At 31.9% G+C, this 14,136-nt stretch overlaps 1 protein-coding gene across 1 annotated transcript in view; it reads left to right on the top strand.

Moving 5' to 3' along the window:
* The first annotated feature begins 247 nt into the window (after positions 1-247).
* LOC107451551 (multiple epidermal growth factor-like domains protein 6) overlaps positions 248-14,136 on the top strand; it is a 221,065-nt gene continuing 207,176 nt past the window's right edge. The window contains exon 1 of the mRNA XM_071187042.1: positions 248-419. Coding sequence (XP_071043143.1) covers positions 337-419 — 83 coding nt within the window. The 5' untranslated portion in view covers positions 248-336. The remainder of the gene's footprint in view (positions 420-14,136) is intronic.

Genomic DNA, 14,136 nt, shown 5'->3' with positions numbered 1-14,136 from the left:
TTTTTAAATATATAGCAACATGATATAGGAAACGAAAAAGTAAACAATGACCCACCGCCTCTGTAAGCTGCCCACTTGTCTAAGTTGACCACTAAAACAATGCACCAAAAGTGGTCAACTTACACAAGTTTTAAAAGAAACTTGGTAACCGAAACCTATGGCGGCTGATCTGCGCATGCGTCTGAGTTCTTTTCTCCGAGAGAGGGAGAGAGAGAGAGTGACGCGGAGAAAGTAGAATGTATTTTTCATTCATTCATTTCACCTGAGTGAATCGGAGAACGTGTCGCTAGTTTTCGAGAGAGATAGAGTGTGTTTGGTTGGAAAGTATTGAAAGCCATGTGCCCGCGCAGCAATATTCTTTATTCCATTCTTTGTTGGGTTTTTATCATTTATTCCGTTGATGCACTCTCCCCAGACATGTAAGTACACATTTTATTTAAATATCCTCCTGATTTTTAGCTTTTGTCCCGCTATTGAAATTCTCCAGGAAAAGTGCTATTTTTCTTATTAAAAAGGTGCGTAGCGTTTTTAAAAAGTGCTTACTTTTGATTTACGTTTTTTAAAAACCCTTAAAGGTGTTGTTGTTTTTTATTCGGAGTTTGTAAAAAGTACAAAATTTTCTTTATTTTGAAAGGAGATTTTTATTTGGAGTTTGTAAAAAGTGCTAAATTTTCTTTATTTTGAAAAGAGATTTTTATTTGGAGTTTGTAAAAAGTGCTAAATTTTCTTTATTTTAAAAAGAGATTTTTATTCGGAGTTTGTAAAAAGTGCTACATTTTCTTTATTTTAAAAAGAGATTTTTATTCGGCGTTTGTAAAGAGTGCTAAATTTTCTTTATTTTGAAAAGATATTTTTATTCGGAGTTTGTAAAAAGTTCTTAATTTTCTTTATTTTGAAAAGAGATTTTTTCTTTGCAGTGTCGATTGCCGCTCTAAATTACAAAAAAAAAATGCATGATTTTTCCCAATTTTCTCTGCAATATTTACCAGAAACTAGTTATTTTATCATGATTATGAAAAGTTTTTGAATTTTATTGATTTTTATGTTTATAAATTAAGAACTTTTAACGATAGTATAAAATAATTTTTATTACTGCACAGATCCTATTTATGATTTTTTTGGAAAGTGAAAAATATTTTTTGCGTGCTTAAAAAGTACTTAAAAGGTGCTTATTTTTTATTGAGAAATACCCTGATTAAATATTTTTAACCCTTCAGAGACATGGCACTTTTACCTGTTGGGTTCGCGTATGTGATGCATTCAATCATTTTATTGTTTACATCACACTTTTCTTCGCAGAATCACATATTTTAGATTATAATTAGTCATAATTAATAATTTTAATTATACCAGGTAGTAAGTAAATTTGAAAAACTTCCAAATGTATAGGAGGGTTAATATTGTAATTAATCTATATGCATGCTACTTTTATTCAATTAATGTTAAAATTTATTAAAACTGTACAGATATCTAGTGAAAGAATGAAACTAATTTACAAATTCGGAAAAAAGACAAAATAAGTTTTGTTACATTTATGGTAATAAATCAAAATAGAGAAGCGCTTAAAGCAGCAAAATCCAAATATGTTTTATTTTAATTCAGAAAGTCGGAAACATAATTCTAGCAGAAAATAAAAATTATAAAAAAGTTTAAGATTTGTAACTTAATCTTCATTTAATTTTCTTATTTGTGGGCGTTTCTTTATTATGACTTATTTTGTGTACTTAGCCATTATTAAGACTTACTTTGTGATTGTCATTTATATATCTTTGCGTTGACATTTCAATTTTTCTAATTGCTTTTTCTTATTTGTTTTTCCATTATGGGATATTGGGGCACTATCAGTGCCAGACTAGGCCATGCCCTGGGGCCCCCAATGATTAGGGGCCCCCTTAAAATGGATTTTTTAAAAATAAATTTAAAAAAATAATTTTTAAAAAAAATCAATTTCAAATATATATTTTATGATTATAATATGTTATGATTACAAGGGCGCCGGCAGGGGGGTGCAAGTAGGTGCACCTGCACCCCCTGACTTTTTTTTAAGCAATTAGAGATACAGAAAAACAATTATGTTATAAGATTTGTTTATTAAAAATACTTTTATTCAAAAACAAATAATTAAGTAATTATTGATACATAACAATTAAAAAATTGTTTAATCAAACAGGAATTGTAATCGTCTTGTTTGCTCATCAAATCTGTTTATAATTTTTTCAATGAATTCTGAGTCATCTTTGATTCTTTTCTTATGCGCAATCTTGGCAGAGATCTAAGCTATATTTTTAAATTTCATTTCTTAAAATATAAATAATATTATATTTTCTATTAATTATTTTGTTTAAGAAAGGTGTATAATACAAACTGACTTCTCACAACTGTAAAACTTCATCATCACAATAAATACCAATTTTAAGCGTGCACAAACACGTTAGTAATACTGTTTGTAGTAATTTGTGTTTCAATGCCAGTGCCATCAATACAGTTTCTCGTGGCAAAATTTGCAAGTACAAGAAATTCGTACTTTTTTTTAAATTATCTTGTTAACAATGAAGAAATGTATCTTGAAAAAATAACAGATGAAAGTATATGTAATAACAAAACGAAATGTAATAAAAAAGCATTTTTAAAAAAAATTGGGGGGGGGGTAGTTTGTTAGAGGGTTGCACCCCTTTTTATATTATTCTGACGGCGCCCTTGTATGATTATGTTTTAGTTCTAATTTAACAAAATAAAGTGAAATTCAATTTGTTATTATTAATTTTAATTTTAAATATGCTTTCTTGAATGAAAAGACATATAAATACTTTTATATTTGAATATAAAAAAAAATATATGAGAAAAAAAATTTAATCAGAGGGCCCTAAAAAATTTTAGTGGCCTAGGGGCCCGCGTACGTTTAATCACTATCAGATTTTGGTTCCACAACTGACAACAGAAAGGCTCCTGTGTGTTAGCGGGGCAGTGCGTCCCCTGATGAAGTACTGTCCTGCTAACACGCATATCTTTAAAATTTTTATAATTTTTTTTTTCTGCTAAATTTTTTTTTCTGACTTTATAAACTGTACAAATATATAATTTGTATGATTATTTTGAAATCGTATATAATCGCTCTTTTTCACGAACGCAAAATTGAAATTGAATTGAATTTTTCATATTCGTAGTTGTCCTCATATACTTGATTTTCCTGTTAATAAATATTTTGACCTGATATTCTTGTTTTTTGTGTGGTTTCCTTTTTCGTGAAAATCTCCCTTTATACCGTCAGTAATCATGTTATTTCTTTGTTTGTCAATATATATAAATATTTTTATTTATTGTATATTTTTAAAAATTACATTTTAAGTAGTTTTCTTAAGGACAGAAAACGTTAATCTATGTCAGAAATTGATGAATATTTTTTAATTCATTGAAATGTGTAACATTGAACTAGAATTTCGTAAATAGTTTTTAAAAGTTATTCAAAGCTTAGGTAAAAACTTTAAAATTCATCGATTGATGATCGATCGTTTCAATGAATAAAGCTTAACAAACATTTAATTTGTTTGAAATTTAGTATCGGCATATTTTCGATATTGGTCTATATTGATTTAAATAAATAGAATTCTTGTTATAAATAGTTACAATTTAATTTTCTCATTGCGATTTTATGGTAGACGGAATGTTTTTGCATGAAAAAAATCATTTTTCAGAAACATTTCATTAATTTTATTTTTGATTAAAATATTTTTTTTTCTCATTCACTTGATTTTTCATACATATTCACATAAATATTATGCTTTCGTCCTCTAACTTTTCTCGGATGAAAATTTTTTCAAGATCTGCATTAAATAAATGTCGATAAATATTACATTTTAAAAGATCGCAGTTCTTTTAAAAGACAGCTGTTTCAATAAGATAGCCGCGATGGTTCAGAGGATAGAGAGTTCGCCTTCCAATGAGGTGAACCGGGTTCGAATCTCGGCGAGATACGAGTTCCATATCCCGCTAGCCCCGCCCGCAGTGCTGACGTGAAATATCCTCAGTGGTAGACGGATCATGGGTTAGAGCCTCCTTGCCGTCAGGTTAACCGTGAGAAATTCTCGTGGTCTTCCTCTCCTTGTAACGTCAATGCGGGTTAGTCCCATCAAAAAGTGTTCCAAGAAGGCAAATTTCTCCCAATACTTGATCCAGGAGTTCCCTTGTCTGCTGGATTGGGTTCAAAATTACAAGGTTACGGATTAGCGGTCGTAAACTTAAAAAATAAAAAAAAAAAGGAAATATTGGATCGGCTGTTCAACGATTGTTATAATATAAAGTATATCTTGCATTGTCTATAAAGAGGGGATATTTATGTATCGTAAACTATCGAGCCAACTATAATCGCCCAGTTTCTCGCGGGCCACTGGCAGGATGTAGCCAAGACTTGGCGATTATTCTGTCACAAATCGCGATACGGAAATCTCCTCAACTAATTATTAGTGTCCGTGTTCGGCTAACCACCTAACCAGAACATCTACTCCTGCACTCCAGAGCCCAAGGTCAAGAAAACTGAGAGGGGCACAGTAGGCCTTGGCCCTCTGTGGGCTGTCGCGCCACTGAGTTAAGTTTAGGTTAATTATTAGCATAATAATATTTAGAATTTAATTGGGTTTTTTTTCTTCATTCAATTTCAAATTTTGCAGCGGTATTATTTGAATTTAAGAAAAAAGTTACTAAATTTAGTCGCCACATTCTAAAATTACTTTTACAACCGATGGTAAAGGAGTTTCACCTCGGAAGCTCTTACTTTTTAGGATATGAAACCAGTAAACGCTTCAAACAATTTTTTTTAAATGCAAAATAAAAAACAGATTATTCTAAATATTTTTTTGTTCCAAAGATCGAATTTTTATGCACTACGGTACTATCTCAATTCATATTTTATGACTCAAATCGTTAAGAGTAGCCACAAAAAAGTGTAACTAGGACATCTTCTTAGTGTTACCCTTTTTGCATACATCACCTTAAGCTCTTGAACTATTATGGAAAATCGAAAAATATTAGTACAGTAATTTTTTATAAAGAAAAAAAACATTAGTTTAAAGTAATTTTTAATAATTATNGGAGTTGAACGTAAGTAGTCGTAAACCCATGAAATAGGGTCGGCTGTTCAACGACGGTTATAAAAAAAAACAAAAAAAAAAAAACAAAACAATTATATAAATTGCACAATGAATTAGTTGTTACTAGGATTACAAATACTAGGATAACATTATACGGTAATAAAAGAAATACTAGGTTACTAACAGTTAAACCTAGTATTTCTTTAATGAAATAATTTATTTCCTTAATGAAATAATTTAAATAACAAAGGTCAAGTTATCCGTCGATTTATCCGAGGGTACTGCGTTTTTTAAATGAATCAAATATGATATTTGCCAATGATTTACAGAGGTTTTATCACAGAAATCTGAACGAGGTTTTCCATTTAGGTTCATAATTGCGGTTGACTGTTCTTGTTTAAGACCAGTACGTAATGTGCTTTTTTGTAAGTTCATTGCTGAAAAGCCCCTTTCAAATGCTGCAGTACTCCCAGACAGAGAAAACATCAATTCCACCATGCGCAGTATGTTGCTGTATTTCGAGATTAGAGGGTCATTTCAGAAGTGAGGAGCTAGACTTCTGTAAGATAACAAAAATTGAAAATATATCACGAACATTAACGGGAAAATGGCCGTCCGCGCGGACGTTGGATTCGAGAAATTTGTTGTCCGCGGGGAATTTTTGACCGACGAGGACGGATGGTTTTTCGAGCCCTGGTTAGTTCTATAAAAAAAAAGGCCCTCCGCGAAGACACATTTCTCTCAATGCGATCCAACCATTCCCTTGTCTTCTGGGTTGGGTTCAAAATTACGAAGCTAAGGAGTTGAACATCTAGGGTCGTAAGCTCTAATTTGGGTTAGTTATTAAGTGAAGCATATAACGACGTATCGAGCCTAAAAGAAATTCTCAAATTTGTATTTATTAAATTCCCCGTAGCAGAATCTTAGCGACACGGCGACATTATCGCAAAATGTTAGAGAGTTCATTCAAAAAGAAATTTTTTGAAAAGTTAAAAAAAAAAAAAATTACTTTTCTTTTTTACAGAAATTTTGAATCATTTACAGAATATTTGAATCATGCATTTAGATAATCACTTTTTGACTCTCTCAATTTACACCGATAGTAATCGATGTAAATGTTTCGATTGTATTTTCGGCAGCTGTTGATATTGATTTTCAAGTGGATTTTAAATATCCCGGTGCATTTCAAACAATATGGAAAACTCGAATCGTGCATTTGGGTATTTATTTTTTAAGGCAATGATTCTATTGCATTTTTGGCAGTTATTGCTTTTGATTTCTTCATCATTTTAAATCCGATATTTTTTATGCGTTATAATTTATTACAATAACCTAATCTCGAAACGAAATACGAATTTGAGAAGTCCAATTCACGTGATTTCGTCGGCGACCTTTTTGTCGGCAATTACTACTGCATATTTCGCAATTTTTAATATCTTTTTTTTTTATTTATGATGATTATTTACAAAATACGAAATAATTTGTGCGTCCCTTCCCCAGCAAAATACTAGAATATCACTCTTAATATTAGAATAAAATATTTATTACCTATTCAATTAAAAATATTTATATTTACATTTAACAAACATATATTTAACAAGAATACCTATTCAATTAAAAATATTTATATTTACATTAAAAAAATATTTATATTTAACATATATATGTATGTTACTCATTTAAAATAACAAAAGTGCTGTAAACACAGCTCTTTTGTTATTTTAAATGAGTAACATGTATATTTGTTATTATTAAAAATATCTCGCAGAAAGATATTAACGCTAGAGAGTTTTGTCGCAGATAGCTGGAAAAAATTCTGCCACGGGAATTAAATTGAAATAACTTCAAAGACGTTGCATTGTCAAACAATGAGTTAGTTTTTTCTCATTGAATTTTAAATATTCATTTTTTTTTTCTTTTTGTGATCGTGAGGGACGGCATTCTGCTGTTATTATTAGTTCATATTTGCGTATTTGAATTCCCATTTCCGGTGGATGTCGAGATGCGGAAATTGTTCCAGAATGAAGTATCCCATAAATTATCTTTCATTATAATTTATAAACGACTCATAAAGGAATATCTAACCTTTAAACCTTTTTTCTGTTTTATATGATTTAGTATTTTTTTTCTTCTTCACATTATAGATTTTTAACATATTTTACCTACCACAAATTTATTTGGAACATTTATAGGGTCATTTTTTCCCTAGTTAAGTAGTGTTATTCGAATCAGTGATCTTAATAACTATATTCGAAATGAGATCTGAATCACTAGATCCAAATGGCATGATTCGAACCACTTGATTCGAAAACTGATTCAAATAACATTATTTGAATCACTGATCTGAACCACTTTATTTGAACATTGATCCAAATCGCATGATTCAAAACGGTGATCCGAATCGCATGATTCGAATCAGTGACCTGAGAGAAACAGAGACTTCATGAGAAACAGTTATTCAAATCTCGTGATTTGAATCACTTGAACTAAATTATTTTTAAGATTTAAGAATGATTTATAAAGAGGTATTCATTTAGCTCATATTACTTAAAATGAATTTGATTTTCCGGACTTAATTTTTATGAGGTGAAAAAAGAAGTGCTGTGATGAATAAACTTGAACTTCTGTGCTTATAAATAACCGAATTTATAAATTATGAGTGAACTGCAAATGATCAAATAAACGGGGACGCTCACAAGAGAAATCTTCTTTCAAAAGCTTCACCGTTATTCACATAGCCGCACAAATCATTCGTTGAAAAATGGTTTTTTTATAAAATGAATATGTAATATTTTTTTAATTCTATTATCATGCACAATATAATCACATTTTNACTAGTTTACATTTAATTTTCAATGCTTACATTAATTTGTATGAAAATTTTTGAGAAAATAAAAATTACATATAACATATTTTTATCAAATATTTTACACAAAATTTTTCAATTTTATAACCGGGGACAAAACCGGGGACGCAAACAGACCGGGGACACGAGGTCCTCGCCGGGGACAATCCCCGGAAATCGGGGACGTCTGGTCACCCTAGCTGTGATGAATAAACTTGAACTTCTGTGCTTATAAATAACCGAATTTATAAATTAAGAGTGAACTGCAAATGATCAAATAAACGGACGCTCACAAGAGAAATCTTCTTTCAAAAGCTTCACCGTTATTCACATAGCCGCTCAAATCATTCGTTGAAAAATGGTTTTTTTTTATAAAATGAATATGTAATATTTTTTTAATTCTATTATCATGCACGATATAATCACATTTTGTAAGAGGAAAACACACTGATTATTTCGCTTTTCGTAAATCATCTTCACTCCGCTCAGCAAAACAAATCAAGAATCCAAAACTAAAGCGGATGCGTTTTCAACAGCAATAAATAATAACGTCCTTTTTAAAAAAGATAAAGAAACCGTAGACTTTCAGAATCATTTCATAATGGGAAGGGAAAAAAATAACACTCTTTGTAAGAAAAAAAAAAGTAGCGCAATTTTAAGATTTGCAACGTTTCAAAAACAAAAAGTAGCGTGTAGTCCAAATTCGATTTTCAGTAGCTGGGACTTTTAAAAGTATCCCAATCCGCTATTTGTAGCCCAATCTGGCAACACTGTGTATCTATCCTGGCAGTCCTACAGCTAGTGTGATTGCATGGATGGCCGCACATAGGACACGCGAGCACCCCTATTAATCGTCCACAGCCCAGCGATACGTTTGTGACAACCTTCAGCCACATGTGTTGCCTCTCATGGTGGGGCTCACAGGAACCATTTTTCAAGACACTGCGGGCCGGGATAGCCTGGTTGGTAGGGCATTGGACCCATGTCCAAGAGTTCGTGGGTTCGATCCCCACCGGTCTAAGATTTCCCGTGTAATAAATGGTGACTGGTACACGTTAAATCTGTCGAGTCACAAAGTCCAAAGGGTCGACTTACCGGTGTCATTACCGTAACTGTGGAACTAGGGGACTTCATAAGGGACTTGTATGTCTCAATGCTCTACTGCAGTGTTTCCCAAAGTGTGGTACGCGTACCCCTAGGGGTACGGGAATAGTTCAGCTGGGGTGCGCTTTCTTATGTGAAATATCTTGCAATAAACGAAAATTTCAAAAAAGCTAGTCATGAAAATTTGACGATGACGTATTTTTCTATTTGCTATTTTTTGAAGAATTAACAGTTAAAAATGAGTGGTGTCAACAACTAGTTGTGATTTTTAACTTTTGTGCAATTTTTTTATGGTGAAAAATACATTCAATTTTTTATGAGTGGTACACGGCGTTACGAAACATTTAGAAAGGGTACACAAAAGTCATAAGTTTGGGAAACACTGCTCTACTGTATAGCGCCCTGTATTCGAGTCCCATGAGGGTACGGCTTTGTGTTTTTTTCTGCAGTAAGTGATCATTTTGCTTTTATTTTTTAATCACTTATTTATATCAACGTACATTTACGTATGCAAAATCCGAACTTCTATGCCTCGAAAACCTTGACGAAATAGAAAATGAATATTTTTAGAAAAATCACAACTTAAGTTTATTGTAAACTGAGTCTTTTTCTATTTAATGCATCATTATTTTAGTCTTGCTTTTAAAAATAAAATTATTAGTACTGTATTTAGATATATTTATTAGACAACTATCATTACGTACATATTTATTAGTACTTATTTTTATGTTTTATGACTATACTTTTTATAGTATTGCCTTAGAATATATTTTTATACTTTTTAGAACATATTATTTAGTTCTGAACTTGCTATCTCGAAAACTCAGCGTCCTTTCTACTTTGAGAGAGCATACTATATATATATATATAAAGTTGTATTAGAAGTAAGAACATTTTTAAAAAAATTGGTAAGAATGACGTGTTACGACGCGCATTTTCGAGCCGATGAAATAAATTATGATGATCTTTTAAATATATTTTTATAATAAACATACAAATGAAAAACGTGATCTACTCAAACAAATTCTTTTGTTTTCTTTGTTTGCTGTTCCCATGGAGATAAGATATGCACCCAAGTAATTATTGAAACAGGGGAGATAAAAAAGCAAATGAGAAAGAGAGATCTTTGATCAGTGATTTATAGAGTTGATTTTGGAATCCATCACTTATAGAGCTTATATTTTGCCATAGGCGTAAAGGAATTCTTTTTTAAAACAATTCCTTTCGAGAGATGCCTAATGGTTGAGGCCTAGGGCTATGTAGCAGTGATAATAATCAAACTTTATACAATATTTTGAACATTGAAAAAATCATGTTATTTATTTTATCAAATAGATGCCTCCACATTCTTACCGTGACGTGCACAAACATTCAAGTGTTGCTCTCTAAATGACTCCCGTCTCTGATGTTGTATATGCTACCCCTAAAACTCGAGAGTAATGATTCTTTGGATATAGTTTTCTTAAGATATAGAATAATAAATAAACGAAGTTCTTTTAATTAACTTAATTGTAATAAAATTTATAACCGTTTGATTTTTTTTGTAACTATGGTTTTCAAAGAGATTGATTCTGTATTGATTGTCCGATTGCAGTCACTTGATTTTTTTATTTTAGATAGCAGCGAAAAATAATTGGATAAGATTATGCTAATTTAGGTTTACAGAAACGTTGTTCTAGCTAAGATCTTATTCCTACTTTAGTGATCAGGTGAGTAATGAGCAGAATATCTAGGTTAATTCGTGAAATGAAATATTTTAACGGATCTATACCTAGTTAATTTGCACATTGATCATTAGATATTCTGTATAATAACTAATTTCTACAGGTTATATACCCAGTGGCACAGAATCGCAGCGACACGGTGACATTGTCGCAGAACGTTACAGTGTTCTTGCAGAAAGATTTCCCTTTTGAAAAGTAAAAAAAAAATTTACTTTTCTTTTCTACAGATATTTACCCGTATAATATTTGAATCATGCATTTAGATACGTAATCACTTTTTGACGCACTCAACATACGCCGATAGTATCGCAAATCGATGTCATGTCTCGATTGTATTTTCGGCTGATATCAATTTTCTCATGGTTTTTTTAATATCCCGCTGTATTTCAAAAAATATGGAAAACTCGATTCGTGCATTTTAGCATTTACTTTTTAAGGCAATGATTCTATCGAACTGTTGGCATTTATTGCTACTTAATTTCTCCATAGTTTTTAAATACGTTATTTTTTTTTATACATTATTTATTTATTACAACAACCTAATCCTGAAGTGAAACACTCATTTGAGGAGTCCGATTCGCGTGATTTCGTTCTCGATCTTTTTTTCGACAACGGATTTCATGATTTTTATTTTTTATTGTGATGGTTATTTACGAAATGTGAAGGAGGAAATAAATAGTGAGTTTTTCCCCCCAACAAATTGCGTGAATATCATCCGTAATATAAGAATAAAAAATTATTACATGTTCAATTAAAAAAAATTATAATAGATTTTTTGTTGTAAACACAGCGCTGTGGTTATTTTGAACTAATAACACACACACACATNCATTACATTATGACCACCCTCCATCTATAACAATGGGCTCGCCCAGGTTCTCATGGTTTCTCGCCCAGAAACAATGTTTTCATGGGGCACATTAGGACCCATAATCCTCATAAAACAATCCCTGACGTCTGTAAGCTACTTGAACACAATTACAGACCAGGTTCACCCATTCATGGCAACAGCTTTTCCTGCGAGGGATGGTGTTTACCAACAGGATAATACACCATGTCATAAGGGTCGAATCGTCGAGGAACATTCCACTGACTTTCAAGTCATCTCAGAGCATTTGTGGTCCTACGGAAAACCAAATTCGTGCTGCCACGCTACCCCTTAGCAATGTGAGGGAATTGCAGGACCAGTTGGTGAGCGCTTGGTACCAGATATCTCAGACTACCTATCAGCACCTTGTGGAATCAATGCCACGGCGGGTGCTAGCAGTTCTGAGGGCTAAAGGGGTCCTACATGTTATTAGCAAGGTGGTCATAATGAAATGGCTCTTTGGTGTATATATATACAGCGAAGAAAAGCATGTCATAGACTCTATCATGCCATAAACGTTTTTCTGTAGATCGAAATCTCAATGGATTTTAACTTTTCTTTTAATACTATTTATACTTATTGGTCAAGTACGTAAAAAGTTGACATTCGACCTTCAATTTTCATCGCATTTCACTGCGCCGTGTTATTACACTGTAAAAAAAAAACTCGGTTAATCTTTAACCAGTATTGGGTGCAAAGTTTCTCATTATCCCAACGTTTATTTAAATAAAAGATTATTTTATTTCAGTTACACCACATGAATTGGGAAGTATGATCTAGAAATACTTCCATGGTGCAACTGACTGCACCAAACTGACTGGTAAAAGACACAAAACTTAGACGGTGAACGATATTTGTTTACGACGCCATGTTTTCTTTGCAACTCGATCTCGGTGTATCGAGACGACTCGTGCATTTTGTTTCAAATATCAACTTATTTAAGTAGGTGAATGTTTTATTTGCATTCATTAAAGCTCATTTCTTTTATGTTGCCGTTTTAAATTTGGTTGGCGGTATAAAATGGTTAGAGGTACGTCATAAAATAACCTACTTACGGTGTATATAGTTTTGTTAAGCGGTTAACAGCAACAACAACCTTGGCCTATATCTGAGTGCTTTCTTCTGCTTTTATTAAAGAAAAAGAAACAATGAAAATAAATGTTTTGTCTCCTCAAAACAACTTTTGGTGTTAACCTTCTACTGATATTGAAAATACCAAACTATGGCTCCGTTTTATATATGCAATTTCAGTGAATGAATACCAATTTTTGGTGCAACGTGCCTAAGAATTTTTAACAGTGCAGATTGGAAAACCGATCACGGAACAGAAACGTTCTCTCAAGTCAGTGTTTCCCAAAGGGTGGTACGCGTACCCTCAGGGGTACGGGAACATTTAAGCGATGGTACGCGTTCTTATGCGAAATATCTTGCAACAAACAACATTTCAAAAAATTTTATTTAAAAACATAACTAACCATGAAAATTTACGATAACGTATTTTTCTATTGGCTATTTTTTGCAGAGTTAACAGTTAATAATGATTGGTGTCAACAGCCAGTTGTAATTTTTAACTTTTGGGCAATATTTTTATAGTAAAAAATTACATTCATTTTTTTATTAGTGGTACACAGCGTTACGAAAAATTTAGAAAGGGTACACAGAAGAGTCATAAGTTTGGGAAACACTGTCTGAAGTATGCTCATTCACCTGATGGATACCTTAACTAAATTATGTTTTACCTTTAACTATTTCTACTATTTTCGGAATTTAGGGACAACCAAATAAATTTTTTATTTTATTTAAACAGACATTATTTTTTTCTTCTTTTAATTCCTCAATATTTGCTCCAGCTTAATACCAATTGATGCTCGGCGGTCAAGGATCAAAAATTTTTTTTGGAAGAAAATACTATTTTGACTGAACGTGCGTGTGTTTACTTGAAAGAATACTTCCATCAAAGATAAACATTTGAAATATTTAAAACTTTTCTTGTAACGAAATCGTAATAAATACATTTGCAGCCTGCAACTGTATGAGTTTCCATCTTTTTTCTTTTTACATGAAAGGTCCCGGACTGAAAGAAGCTTTTGCAATAGCCATATTTGGATATAAACGCATTTGACTCCTGGTAATAGGAATGTCAAAAGCTATAGAATAAATACACTTTCATCGGATGTTAACACTAAACATATCAAAACTTAATATTTCTATTTCTACCACAGCCGAACAAATGACAGGTATTTATGCTTCTTGATTGAATGTATGAAATATGGATGTTAGAAGGGAAATAAACTAAAAAATTATAATTAAACAAATTTGTGTCTTGCCAATTTTTATGTATTACAAACACAAAGAAAAAGAATTTTTAATTCATTGCTCAAAGCATTTTTTACATATACAGTAGAGAACCGATTATCCGGAACGATCGGGACTATCGCTATTCCGGATAACTGATTTTTCCGGTTTTCTGAATCGCTACAAAAAGCCGTTTTTTTAGTGTTAAACCCTGGA

Source organism: Parasteatoda tepidariorum, chromosome 10 (assembly GCF_043381705.1).
Source record: "Parasteatoda tepidariorum isolate YZ-2023 chromosome 10, CAS_Ptep_4.0, whole genome shotgun sequence".
Lineage (NCBI taxonomy): Eukaryota > Metazoa > Arthropoda > Arachnida > Araneae > Theridiidae > Parasteatoda > Parasteatoda tepidariorum.
The sequence above is the reverse complement of the archived record's forward strand: the minus strand, read 5'-3'. Positions and strand labels throughout refer to the sequence as shown.